Genomic DNA, 14,984 nt, shown 5'->3' with positions numbered 1-14,984 from the left:
CATTCTCTTACAAGTCTAGTAATGTCATAGGCATAATGGTAGATCAGCTAATAAAAATATTTTCTCTTCATCATAGAAGTTTAAAATCTGGAAACAATCTGAGTTTCAGGAGGAGAAGCGCACTCACATATGCCAGTGGCTGGAATGTTCAGCAGAGTGAGCTGACTTAGCTGCTTCAACAAGAAAGCTGGGACTTATACATAATGCACATAACAATGGCTTATACAACATCGGCACAACTAGAGCTGTGAGGAAACGTAAGAAAAGTTCGTTTTATACAGCGATGTTAGATTTTCAAATGATATGCTCGGCATACTTTTATTCAACCTCCAGATCAGCGGTTCTCAACCTGTGGGTCCTGATATCTTGGGGGTCACATATTAGATATCCCATGTATCAGATATTTAAGTTTCGATGCTTAGTAGTAGCAAGATTACAGTTATGAAGTAGCAATGAAATAATCTTATGGTTGGGGGGTCACCACAACACGTGAAATATATTAAATGGTCACAGCATTAGAAAGGTTGATGATTTAGATGAAGTAGCTCTAACTTTAAAGCAATGAAACCAACTCTTAAAACCAAACAGTGAATCAGACTAAATATCTAGTTTTCATTAACCTTTGGCGACTTTTGTTTGAAAGGAAATGTATCAGTGAAAAAGATGCTCTCAAAAGGTGTCTGCCACACTTCCCAGCCTAATAAATGAACAATCAAATATCCAGACAGATTAGCAAAGTGAAGACTATGACAGTGAGGAACCATATAACACATTAAAGACTGAGGGCAAGTACCCTCATCAGGACTGATGATGACTGCAGCAGACTTCCAAATGGCAGGCCAGGTGGAGCAGATGGGGAAGGACTGGACCATGCAGAGATCAGTTCTGTCATCTATGGCCAGGGCTATTCCTAGTAAAGTCAGGGAAGAGCTCTGAAACTATCCGACTCTCTAGCATACCAGCCCTTCCCCTACTCCTACAGTACTCCAGTATACTGCCCTTTCTCTACTCCTGCAGTACTCCAGTATCCCTGCCCTTTCTCTACTCCTACAGTGCTCAGTATACTTCCCTTTCTCTACTCCTACAGTACTCCAGTATCCCTGCCCTTTCTCTACTCCTACAGTACTCCAGTATCCCTGCCCTTTCTCTACTCCTACAGTACTCCAGTATACTTCCCTTTCTCTACTCCTACAGTACTCCAGTATCCCTGCCCTTTCTCTACTCCTACAGTACTCCAGTATCCCTGCCCTTTCTCTACTCCTACAGTACTCCAGTATCCCTGCCCTTCCTCTACTCCTACAGTACTCCAGTATACTGCCCTTTCTCTACTCCTACAGTACTCCAGTATCCCTGCCCTCTCTCTACTCCTACAGTACTCCAGTATCCCTGCCCTTTCTCTACTCCTACAGTACTCCAGTATCCCTGCCCTTCCTCTACTCCTACAGTACTCTCTAGTTACTGAAATCGCCACATAAACTTAGAGTAAGGAAGTCACCATCCATCTCTCCCTCAGACTGATTGCAATCCTCATTCAGAGCATTGAAAATTTCTAATGAGTCATTTTAATGTGACAGTAGGCAGATGCAGGTCATTCTGTTAGGCTGAACAAACACATATACAAGACAAAAGCCAACCATGGCACATGTCCTGTGCTTTGGAGCAAAAGGAGGGCCAGTGAGAGGGCCTAGCAGGTAAACTGCTGCTGAGCCTGAAACTGGAGCTCATGCTGAGAACCCATGGGAAGATGGAAAATCAGAATGGAATCCACAAGTCATGCTCTGACATCTGCACACAAGCTACAGCGTCCTCTTGCTGCCCCCTACACTAATAATGAATTTAAAAACAATAGGCGCAACAAAAACTCTCAAAACCAAAAGAGCCAGAAACTCTCCCTTGGGGCTGTGTTCTCACACTTCGACACCATCAATTATGTCATATGTCTACTCCCACCTCAACGGAATCAGCATAATTTAGATTAAATGAGATTCACTTGGTTCTAATGTTATTTTTATCTCCCTGATCTCCCTGATACCTGGACAAGATTAAGGTTCCCTTATCAGGAAGAGTTGCATGGATCTGGGTCAGTTCAGGTCTGTTTCACTGCATTCTATTTCCACTTATACAGGAAAAAAACCGGGCTGTATTGAAATGTTTAAAAAAAAAAATAAAACAACTTACTCCTTTTAGGAGAAGAAATAATATGACTGCTTCAATTAGTTATGGTAATAATCTATATCAAAAAATATTAAAACATTAGCTAAGTTAAGCTTTGGAAAAAATATTCCATAATGCACTGCAATAAAACTGTTTCTGGTACTTAGCATTCACTTGGGGGCTACTGGCTCATAATGTAAAATATCTAAAAGCACTTTTAAAAACATATGGTATAAATTTAGTATTATAATGACTTACAGAACATTGGTTTTTTTTTCTGAAAACTCATATTCATGACAGACCACCTCTATGGTCTACCACAGTGTTATTGGGTAAATATATTCATGCAAGACACATATTGTTTACATAGTCAATAAAATCTTAAAAAGTTGCAGTGTACATACCAGAATCATCTACTAAACTGGGTAAGACCATTAACAACTCAAATTTATATCCCAAGTCAACTTAAAAACAGCTGTTCAAATAAAGTGAGGACAAAGTGTCAGATGGCTAAGATATGAGGCAAGGGACATATAACATATTTGTCCATTCTGGGACAGGGATCTATGGAATCTAGAGCTTGACATCAGACAGGAATTGTGATAACCTTTCCACACAAATCCCTTGCCCTGCAAAGTCAACAGTTTTAATATAATTACTAAACAATATAAGTGATATATTTCTAATTTTGTAAATAACTCTACTGCCAGGACTGGAGAGCTAGCCGAGTTGTTAAGAACCTTGTAGCTCTTGCAGAGGACCCAGGTTTAATTCCCAGCGTTCACATGGTTGCTCAGAATCGTCTCTAACTCAAGTCTCAGGGGATCTGATGCTCTCTTCTGACCACTGCAGGCAGATGGCGCACACACATGCATGGAAGTAAAACACATACATTAAAAACAAAATACTAAAACAATTTAAAAAGAATACCAGGACCATAAGGTGTACATTACATATACAAAGTAAGGATACATTTATATTCCATTGGTTGTTAAACACACACACACACACACACACACACACACACACACACACACCCATATGTTTACCAATAAAGAAATGTAAGCTATCAAAATTCTAGTGGTACCATAAGCACCTTGAATACTCTCTTAGTTGCTTGTTTCCTTGTAACAAAGCTGCTTATTTTGGCTCCCATTCAATGGCATAGTCCATCACAACATGGGAATCTTGGCAGCAGGGTCTTAAGGCACCTGCCACTCTGCGTCCACAGCCAGGAAGCAGAAAGCAAGGAATGCTTGTGCTTCTCTTGCGTTCTCCTTTTTATCCAGTCAAGAATCCCAGGGCATGAAATGGTACCATCCACATTTAGGGGGAGTCTTCCCATTTAATTATTCCCATCACCCAATCTAGATAATCTCTTACAGCTACACCCAGGGATTTGTCTCCAGGGTGAGTCTAGATCTCATGGGATTGACAATAAAAATTAACTGTCACAGATACTCCTTGCTGGTTTCAGGCTTTCCTCCATCAGTCCATCTAATTTCAAACCTATCACTCCAGATTTACAACCCAATTTCCTGTTCTTGAACGTGTGTCTGCTAGAAGGCTAAAGGCCTGTTCTGAGGGCTCTGCTAGGAACAATGATGAGTATGGCTTTCTGCACGTTCACTTTGATATGTCTTGCTGTGGTCTTGCAGCTCAACTTTAGGTTCTGATCTGCAAAGGGCATCTGAATATAAAGCCCACCTAACTGTATGCATAGGAAGAGTTAAAATAAATGTTGGGTGTATTTTCTGAAACATATTTCTACAAAGCATTTTCTCAAATTCTATGTCTTAAAATAATCATAATAAATTCCTTGTTTTCAAAGTAGTAGTCATTAGAACTACTTGTGGAACTTCTTAACATATATTCAAGTTCTGTACCTGGAGGCTAAAACTCAGGTGGCCACAGACAGTTCTCCAGTATCCTAGAGTGACAAATTTGATTCAGTGGTGCAATCTGAGCTAAGAAGCACTGTTATAAAAACTGCAGGAATGGCTATCCATTTCATTTTATTACACTGAGGATATGGTAAGGAAATCAAAGTGCACTGTGGCAAAAGGTGAAAGTGTCTACCTGGCTCCCAAATCTACCTGGCTTTGCACAGAACATAAAGAACAGTGCAGGCAAAACTAAAACATAAACCAATGCGTTACTACGCTTACCACTTGGATTTGTACACTTTTTTTTCCTGGCTGTGCAACTGTTTTTCTGATGTCTAGGTTTTCGTAGTCACTCATGCTGCATATAGGTCCACCCACTTCAGACATCAGTCAGACCGCTGTCCTTCATTTGTACTGTGCTTTCCTGACAACCGCAACTCCCAACACTCTGTTCATTGCAGGTACGTATGAGAAAAACAGGTAACGCTAAGATGAACATATTTGTTTGACCCAACCAAAGCTTATTACTACCTATTTGACAGTTGCTTCCATACTTGATGACTTCTTTGAAATACTCCCTTAAACTCAATATAGTTTTCATCCTTCTTAATATATTTAAGCTGCTATGGTTAATTCTGCACGCGAGAAGCCATGTACACTGTCTAATGGCTCATTACCACGTTTTTCTTTGGGAGGTGGGGGTTAGGGTGAGAATGGTCCCCCCAGAGTCACTAACTAGCCTGCTCAGCCCCCGCTGGTGGACTCTGGGTTATATTACTGGAGGAAGGGTGCGACTGGAAGTGGGCACTGAGGTTTCGAAAACGTACGCCATTCCCCTAGTGGTCAAGCATTCAAATTTATGAGCCTACGGAGATCATTCTTTTTCAAACCATCACAATTTCCTACTCAAACTTAATTTTATTAAAATACTAACTAATATATAAGACAACTGCTACTACTAATAGCCTAAAAACTATTTTGAAACAAATTTAAAACAGTTTTGAAGCTCTATCTTACAGACAGATTTGTCATAAAATGTACCAATCAAATGCTATATTAGAAGCTGCCAACACATTTATCATTTTTCTCTGCAGGCAGAGTCCAGAGAACACAGACTGAATATTACTATTCTAGTAAAATAACAGTACTAAAGCTTTCTAAGCTCATAGAAATATAAGTATAAAATCTAAGTATGCTGATTTTTCTTTTAAAAAATACTAATTCTTTAGAAATGGATAAAACTATCACAGTCAAATGGAGATTATAATCACAATCAAAGCAAAACTTATAAATATTTATAAACATAAGTCCTACAGGATATACATCAAATATTAGTGAGATTTCAAGTAGTTGCAAAATTTTTAGTGTTCAGTAAGTACATTTTATAGACAAAGAAATGACAATAAAATATAAAAGCAATATTGTATCTAATACTATTAATGCTAGATTTGCCAAGAAAAAAATTTGTTATTCTAAATGCTAATTCAAATCACAATAATGGATGGGCATGGTGGCACATGCCTCTAATGCCAGCAGGCAGAATGCAGAGGCAGAGGCAGAGGCAGAGGCAGAGGGATCTCTGACGGGCAGCCTGGCCTTTATAAGGAGTCATATGACATTCAAGACTACACAGTGAAATCATTTCCCCAAAACAGAACAAGATACATCAATTAAGACACAATAATGGCCAAAAAAGAAATAAAAAGTAGCCATATAGTTGAAATAAATAAGAACTATGACACAGAGAATATTTACTACCTTTATCTTGGTTTTCAAATTCTTCAGATAAAAGATGGTAGCAACAGCCCACACTGCAAACTCCTTTGACTTCAGACTTGGATGCAAATATCCGCAGAGTGTTTGGTGCAAGATCACCACAAGTATGCAGACCCACCATTAGACAGTCCTTTAGAGACAAGGCAAAACGGGGAGGGGCCCCTTTTTAAAAGGAGAGTTTAAAACGATACAAGGGAAGGTTTCAAGTGTCTTTTCAAATATGTGAACTTTTAAGTGGTCAATTCTACACAAAAGGTATTACATATCACTTTGTATGCAATGTCCACATACTTTTGTCATTTGGTATTAGAGAAGTTGCATTATCTATTGAGGTTTTAAGGAGATGCCCTTAAATATCCTTAAATACAGACATTCTATGGATCACATTATTATTAGATTTATCATATAAATAAAGTCATACCAATTTCTCAGGTTTATTTTCACAACAACATAAAAAAGTCATCATATCCTCCAAATGCTATGTAAAGAACTATTCAGCCAACAGCTTAATTTTTATAGCACCAGTTAGAATTAGCTTGAAAGGTGCACATCTAGTAATATAAACCCAAGACTATTTTGATAAACTGAAGTGATAAAATAAACTAAAATTTTAAATTTTAACTGGATAACCTAATTACTCTTTCTACGTTAATGAGGACTAATGTTTCCTTTAACTGGTACCTTCTATATGTATCTGGCAGGAGCGAGGCTCTGGAGAGATGGCTCATTGGTTAAAGAGCATATACCACTCTTGATGCAGGTTGGGTGCCTTGCCCAATTATACCTCTAGATCCATGACATCTACCCTCTATTCTGGCCGACGTAGCTGCTACACTAACATGCACAACGCCACACAGAGACACATACATATACACATAGTTTAAAAAATAAGAATAAAATCATAAAAAAAATCTCTGTGGGGGAAGCCCCTCTTTGTAAAAGCCATATAAAACAAGATTTAATGTACAAAGAATTCTAGTACTTTGTTTAGCCATTTCTTTTAGGAAGATTTTTAAAAATTAACAAAGAATAATATTAACTTCAAAAGATACTGTGTCTTATAAAAGAGTTAAGCAAGGTAATCTGTAGGAGCTTTGATAAATACTGATTTAACATATAATAGCATATTTCAAATGTACTGTCTTTCAACTATGTAATTTCACAACTTAGAAAACATTAAAGCCTTAAAGATTCTCATAGGCTATTCTTGCTCTAGGATAGTGCACACCTGTCAATAAATATATGCTAATTACCTCTTTATGTGTTCTCACTGCCCTGATTAGATCAAGTGTGGATGCATGAAAACATGCTGCAGTCCAGGAACACCTACAATTACTATAAGTGTCAATTCAAAACAATAAAAATTATAGAAACACTTCTTGGACTAGAATTTTAACAATCTCTGAATTGTGGATAAGATAATTTGGCTTATAGAGAAGTATTTGTGCTAGCTCTTTTATTTCAAAGTAAAATGAAGAAAGGGTTTTGCATTCCATAGTATGTCCTCATTAAATCTGGACTGTTGTGCATACAAAGAAAGTCAGCTTAGCATTTTACTCTTGATCTTTAGGACTGCTATGCCAGATGATACCACATTAGTAGAATAACAAGCTATTCATGCTGTAGTCTATGTTGACAGCATTCTTGCAAACTAGAGGATTCAGAAGTAGACTCACCTCCAGATCTTTAATAATGTCATGTAACTCTGAATCAGCAGTGATAAAAGAGGTCAGTGGTGAATAAATACTTGGGTCGCTTGGTTTAGATGTCATATTTCTTTTCTGTTTCCTCACTTCATACATTTCTGCATTGTGCACCTGTGATGAAGTAGGTTCAACAGCATCAATAGGCAGAAAATCCATGAAAGAAAAGGCATTTTCAAAACACAAATTCCCTTCTTCAGGTGGCTGAGCATGTAGATTTCCTTGCTGTTTTCTGAGAACTGAAACTGCCGTCTCTGAGCACTCTGGCGCAGCACCAGCAGACACGTCTTGATTCCCAAGGCTGTTCTTCAGTGCCCTCTCACAGTTTTCCTTACACTTTGCTTCATTTTCCGCTTTTATCCCTTTCTGCAGTTTCAATGCCAGTCCGTTGGCATCTTCTCTTGTCTGACCATGATACAGGTGCCAATGTTTCTTCAACTTCCTGTTTCTCTCCTTAGCTCCATGAGTATTAGTATTTGAGGAATCGATGCCATAGACATTTAAACCATACTTTAAGGACAAAAAGGAGCTTAGGTAGCCTTTACCAGAACCCACATCAATTATCTGAGGAAAACAAGAAAGAATGAATTTAGGATTTCAGTCAGTTGGTAGTAGAAACATTCCAGATATTTTATTAAGATGAATAAACAAATGCAATATATAACTTACATAATCTCCTATGTTTGCTTTTTCAATGTTTGATTTCTATTAAAAACGAATCACCGATCACTTTTATTAAACATTTTCCAGTTCCAGATAGCATAGTAAATCAGAGTAACAAGTAAGTAACAAACATAGTATTTGAAAGTGAGGAAGAAAACATGCTTTTATCACATATGACATGACTGTGTGCAAAGTAAATCCTAAAGAATATACTTAAAAGTCACCAAAAATAACAGATGAACTAAGCAATGTAGCAAGGCAAAAAGTAAAGAGAAACTAACAATGACTCATTAGCGCACAGACAACACCACAGCAATGGACATTTTGAAAGAAAAGTTTTAAAACAGATAACAGACAGTAAGGGTCTTGGTAAACAATAAATTAGGTCACGTATTCCCTATTTTATCATTAATGTAATTATTCAACCCATTGGCTTTACTATTAAAGCTGGTTCCTCAGCATTGAACATGGTCAGTTTTTACAACCCCAGCCTCCTCATTGCTCCTGTCTAACTGGGGTGTCTATTGGTATTTAACATAACTACGGATATGAGTTTTAATCTGTTTGCCACTTGATTTTTTTTTGTTTGGGCTGTCCCCACTTTCTGAACTCACGGACAATGCCGCAGCAATGGACATTTTGAATGTAAAGTGGGGCCAGACTACAAACCTCAAACTCATCCCCAGTACATAGTTCCTCCAGCAAGGCTCCAACTAGGCTCCACCTTCCAAAGTTGCCTTAACCTCCACTTTCAGCACCGCCAACTGAGGACCAAGTGTTCAGATACAGGAGCCTGTGGGTGGCATCTCCCATTCAGACCACGCTGGTTTACATAGTGTTTCATAGAAATACAAATGCATAACGTTATGAAGGGCAATAATAGAGTAAACAGCTTCATCTTATTCTATTTTGGTACAGGTTAGTGGCAGATCTCTCAGTGAAGATTTGGGTACTGAATGGGATCTCTCTGGCAAGTAAAATAAACACTAGGGGGAAAGCTGAAAGAAGGGCATGGGGCGGAGAACAGCAATAGAAGTACAAGTAGAAAATGAAATCGGAGAGATACCAAAAGTGGACAATACTCGCAAGGAAATCGTCTCACCTGTTTTAAACCACAGTAATCAGCAATACTGCAGATTAGCTCTGCCATTGCCTGGACCTCATGAGATTTTTTTGTGTTCATAAACTGAATTGCCTTCACATTTTCACCTGAATGAAAACAGAGAAAATTAAAATACTGTTACTAAAGAGAATTTTAATGAGTTGTCACCTGATATTCACAGGTTTTTAAATCAATATTAAAATAGCATAAATTCTATTATGATATCTGTGTGATTTCTATTAGTTTAACAGCTATGATTCAGATAGAATAAAATAGAAAATCCGCAGATAATTAAAATCTTTCCTTGATATAACAAGTAGTTAATTCTAAGTGAGAAAACTGTACTACAAAAACCTGTTTCATCAAAGAACAGCTTTAACGGAGTGAGAAGTAACAACGTGGAAACAGACATCCCTGAAGAATACACGCAGGAAGATAAAACCAACTCCTATACACCAGTAAGAAAAACACTGCCTAATTCAGAGCAGATGAATGAGCCACTTTACCACCTGCACTGTCCAAAGCAGTGGCTACCAACCACATGATTATTCACACTTAAAATGATCAAAGTCAAAATACAAATTAAACTTCCAGGCTACACTAGGCACATTTCAAGAGGTTAACAGCCACATGTGACTATTTTCTACTATATAGTGTATAGCAACAGAGAACATTCTACAACACAGCACTTTAGAGTATACACTATATTTTATAGTATAAAAAGCACATCTAACAAGGTATTCAACATAATCAGACATGTGGGAATTGGATAGTGGCAAGCTGAAATTTAGGGCTGGGTTAGAAATAAATGAATCTACTATGGCACGGCAGTATTCACTTGTGACATGCCTACTTGTAGGCCAAGCTTCTTTCCTCTTCAATAGGAAAATGTGAAAACCTTACTAATAAAGTCTTCCCAGGAGTATATGGTTATTATACAATGGCATTTTGTTGACAGATACCTTCCCAGAAAAGAAAAGTGAGAGACTGCAGGATGGGGAGGAGCTTCCCTCCACACACAGCTGTCACTAGCTTGTATCTCTACTCTGCCTTGGACTGGCAAAGACAACATCCATCCAGACTTGGTGATGGCTTCATGTTTGCATATGCTGTTCTTTCTCTTTGATACCCAACGTACAGTCCTTGAATTTTAGAAGGCGGATAGAAGGCCAGGCTTCACTCGGCTGAGGCCAGTTAGAAACAGCTGGCACTGAATACAATGCCAGTAGCAACGTTGCTGATAAACTCAATTACAGCCAGAATGCCCTTCCCAGAGCCACAATTTCCCAAAATCCTTTGTTTTGCTGAAGGAGGAATATAATAAAATAATTTTCATTAAAATAGTTAGATATAAAGGAAACAACCATAATAATGAAAAAATTGGATCAGAACGGGGATAAGCTCCCTCTACAATGAAGGGTTCTGAGGATCCACGTTTGCCAGCAAACACTATGCACATGCCTCTTAGTGAGGTGCACGCAAAAGAAATCCTTTAATTAGCATATTGGTTAAAAGTTAAAAGCTGGATGTAATCATGGGGAAATAATCAAGCAAACCTCCCTACATGCATCAACTCATCAGCATCAGCAGAAACAATAAGATGAAAAAAGAAACAAATCTGTGTCGATTGTCCGAAACCCACATGGCAGCTCACAACAGCTCAAAACTAGCTCCAGAGGCCTTTTCTGACCTCTGTGTGCAAGAGGCACGCACCTGTACACCAGCATGTGTGCAAGCAAAACACTCATACACATAAAATGAATCTAAAAACTTTTTTTTAAAAAAAGGAGCTATAAATAATTTCTGCAACACTAAAACAAATTTGAATATAGTGTGATAGTAGATAATGTTTGTAACGCCAAGGTAAAGTCCTGGATGAACCAGCACGCTACGGGATAAGTAGGAGTATATCCTGGTTCTTAGGGACATGTGTTAAAACACTTGCAGGTAATATGGTATCTGTGACTGATGGTCAAAGGATCCAGGTTTTTAAAAATGTATTTGTGGAGGTGCTTACAGCAAAAAGGTAGGATTTTAACATGGCAAATTTAGATCAAAAGTATCCAGTGTCACTGTAGTATTGAAGCAATGTTTCTGTAAGTTTACAGCTTTCTAAAAAAACAAAAAGAAAGAAACGAGAGAGTTGGTGAAACAAAGAGAATCAAACAAGATAACAGACAGTAAGGATCTTGGTTTCCCAGCAACCACCATCCACATTCCTCATATTCTTCCCAAAGAACCAGCCAGAGAGACCATTATGTAAGTGCAATAAAAACTAATGCAAGGATTTTGACATCTGTAGTAGCAGAATTCATACATGTTAGAGAGTTTGGAACTAACTGTGGTAAAGACACCCAGGGACTAATGTAGCAGAAAGCATAGAGAACCGTATGTGCTCTTAATACAGGATAAGAAAACCTGTCCTTCTCAATACGAGCTGACTTACCAGTGCTCGTAATATCCAGCAACAAGCAAAGACTGTAAGGGATAGATGTACACATGAGCCATGTACTACTCCTAAGTACCTCTAAGGCTTAAGCCTACATCACAATCACACATACCTGTTCTCTGTTCTTTATTTACTCGAAGGGCTGTAAGCAGCTGCTCGAAAGGAGTGCACAGCCCCGAGCTTTGCACGGAGTAGTGTTTGACGGCCCAAGCAAAGGCTTCCACGCTCAACAGCTTCCGAGATGTTTCACAAAATACTTTGGGGAGATCAACAAAACCTGAAAATCGGACAGAAAAGGAAGATATCTAAACTGTTTGAGATCTTAAAACAGCAAATGAATTGAACCCTGGGGATTTTACAGCAACTTACAAGATCTTAACCTTAGATTTTGTCAGTCTCTTTAATAGCTCCCTAGCATTTGTTATTTAAATTATTGACCTCTGCAAAACCTGGGTTTAGCATTTTCTCCAATCATGTCATTAAGGATCAAATTAAAATTTGGTCTTTATGTTTTCCAGGAGCAAAACCAGCAGCAGTTTCCAGTCTGAAGAGTAATGTAGCTGTTTAACTCATGAGCTGCCTTTTCGGACCTTCAGTTGTGCATCTCAAGGTGCTGGTCTTGGCAACACTGTTATTCCGTATTCCTGTGGAACAGTACTGCACAGTCTTACTCTTCCATGCTATTGTTAAGGGACAACAATTTATTTCTAAGGTTTTCACTCCAATTTGTCCAAAGTGGTTCATAAACCTCAATGGACACAGCAGTCCAAGTGAGCCCATTCATTAAAAAGTATTTTTAAAAATGAAATCAACATGTAACAAAATAAAAGCAATCTCACAAAACCAACAAATTCAGTTGTTAAACCACGTATGTAAAGCACTTACTTAGGGGCAGCATAAAATCTAGAGAACAACACTGATTTTACCAAGACCAAACAGACATCCAGAATACCATGCCATGACATCTTGTCTAGCATAGTTGATGCTCATATCTACTTTTTACAATGTCCACTTAGTCACAATGAAAACTGTTGCTCTCTGACAAAACTAAAAACAATGTAACTAATGAATGTCTTCAAATTCTAAATAAAATTATATGCTTCTGCTCCTATCCTTGTAAAACCACCATCCCTTAAGTTGGAGGTATAATGTGTGATAAATTTATTAAATAGAAAATTGCAGAGATGTGTGACTTCAACTTTTGAATCAATTACATAGAAAATAAAACCACAAAGTTACCATGGTAAATTTATTTAATAAAGATTTTAGGAAATTTTACAAGCTGAATTTACTGATACAGCCAAAAGTAATAAAATCTACATCAAAATATTTAGACATGCTGCAGAAGGGAAAACTCAGTCAACTATTAAGTGAGACTTTTAGGTTTAAGAGCAGTCTCAACATCCGAAGGTTCCGGGGGAGCAGTTTCTTAGAGTGTGATAGAATAAAAGTATTAATTCACAGTGAGCAGAGGGGCCGTTATATCCGTCAGTTATTGGGCAATGATGCCAACAGAAAGAAATGTGATGTTTCTGTTAGAAAAGTTAGTTATCCTATTGAAAATTCTTGAAAATATTTCACTTTGACCTCAACTAATAATTTGCTTTTTTCATTACAAGCACCCCAGAAATTTTGGGTATTGGAGCTAAGTTAATATGGCAGCACATTTCAACAACAGTCACTTTTTAAAGGATTACATACTTTGATTCATTCTCAGTTTATTCAGTCTAGAGTTCCACAACTAATTGTTTTTTCATCCCAGAAACACAGCTGAGGTTATTTTTTTTTTCCTGAGTGATTCAGTCTGTAACAGCCACGGTTCACTGCTTTTTGAGATTCAAAGAGAACGAAAAAGGCCAATGACCTTGTGCTTACTCTCTTCTGTGGTCCAGCACGTGAGAAGACCGTGGGGCAATGCCAATGTCCAGGTCCTCACAGCCCCGTGTCTGTGTAACAGGTAGCACAGAAGCCACAGTGCTGTTGAGTTTTAGTTACTTCTTAGTTGTGTGCAAATATTCTTCCCACAGGGAAAGATGCATTTTTAAAATCTGCTGCCTGCTCCATCTGCATGTTCTGTGGCTTGATTGTTTTGCCTACACTTCCCTCTACTGGAAGTTCCCGATCTTCCTCCAGTGTCTGCTTCACTTGACTTGTCTGTATGACCTACATCGCTATACCAGGTCAGTGTCTTGTAAGAAGGGCTGGGAGAGAGCATTAGCTGGAGAGCCGGTGGGTTGGCTCAATGGGTAAAGGCGCTTGCTGTGCATTCTGACCACCGGAGTCTATCCTCATGGTGGAAGGCTAGAACTGACTCCTGCCAGCTGCTGTCTGACCTCCACAGACTCATCAAAGTACACTGCCCATGCATCTACACTAACACATCATACATCAAACACACAGCAATAAATAAATATAGGATTCAGAAATAATAACAAAATGGGAAATAAGATGGAAAAGAAGCAGGAGAGGTTATTTTTGATAAACAGGATACCAAGATACCTCTAATCTGCTTTGATTTTTTTTCTACCAGATATCAATATACACATGAAAACAAAAGAGCAAAATACACAGACTGTAAGAATCTTCAAGAAAAAAATGCATGAAGTTTTAAAACCAGAAATAAAACCAATGAATGTATATTCATAATTAACAAGTAAAATTTCAAACTACTTACCTGTTTTGTACTCGATGTCCAATAGAACTCTAAGGAAGATGAGGTCCATCGGTTTTCATAATAACTCACTGTCCCATTGCTAACAGGTACTGCACGTTTAAGACGACACACCAAACATGGTGTTGGACACTTCATCTGTTAGGTGAGCGTGTTAACTGTGGCTTTTATCTCATTTGCAGAGGAAATACCTAAGACTTGACAAGACTGCAACCGATTCAAACGGGCACACACTAAGGGTCAGGGTAAACGAATGTGGCACTCTGACCTTACACTCTGCTCTTGATCTCAAGTTCCATCAGCAGGCCACAGCGAGCAAAATAACGGTGGGCAATGATAGACCTGACTATCAAAATCAGGCAACTTCTGGCAACTTCTCTGGCAGAGATCAGCCTACAGTGGCCAGTTAGGATAATACACACTTGCTCCTCTCTGTAACCATTTCATCACTCCTCTTAACCCCTCCCTCTTCACTAAAAGTGATCCTGCTTCCAGAAATGCAAACGTAATTAGGATATCTGAGATAATGAATGTCTCTGAAAAGAAAGCGAAATATTCGTGTAAGGGTTTCTGTGGCATC

The 14,984-nt window shown here is 38.3% G+C and overlaps 1 protein-coding gene across 5 annotated transcripts in view; it reads right to left on the bottom strand.

Moving 5' to 3' along the window:
- Positions 1–14,984, bottom strand: part of Mettl25 (methyltransferase like 25) — a 60,654-nt gene that overhangs the window by 41,483 nt on the left and 4,187 nt on the right. For 2 of the 5 annotated variants that reach the window (XM_075954124.1, XM_075954121.1), the window contains 4 exons: positions 11,846–12,010; positions 9,285–9,391; positions 7,493–8,083; positions 5,799–5,946 (listed from right to left, as the gene is read on the bottom strand). In XM_075954124.1, the coding sequence (XP_075810239.1) occupies positions 5,799–5,946; positions 7,493–8,083; positions 9,285–9,365 (820 nt within the window). In that variant the 5' untranslated portion in view covers positions 9,366–9,391; positions 11,846–12,010. Of the gene's footprint in view, positions 1–5,798; positions 5,947–7,492; positions 8,084–9,284; positions 9,392–10,246; positions 10,589–11,301; positions 11,398–11,845; positions 12,011–14,407; positions 14,941–14,984 lie in introns of those variants that run through there. The other 3 variants (XM_075954122.1, XM_075954123.1, XM_075954125.1) reach the window with 3 other exon arrangements.

This window comes from Microtus pennsylvanicus, chromosome 20, assembly GCF_037038515.1.
Source record: "Microtus pennsylvanicus isolate mMicPen1 chromosome 20, mMicPen1.hap1, whole genome shotgun sequence".
Taxonomy (NCBI): domain Eukaryota; kingdom Metazoa; phylum Chordata; class Mammalia; order Rodentia; family Cricetidae; genus Microtus; species Microtus pennsylvanicus.
This window is presented reverse-complemented; position numbering and strand designations above follow the sequence as displayed.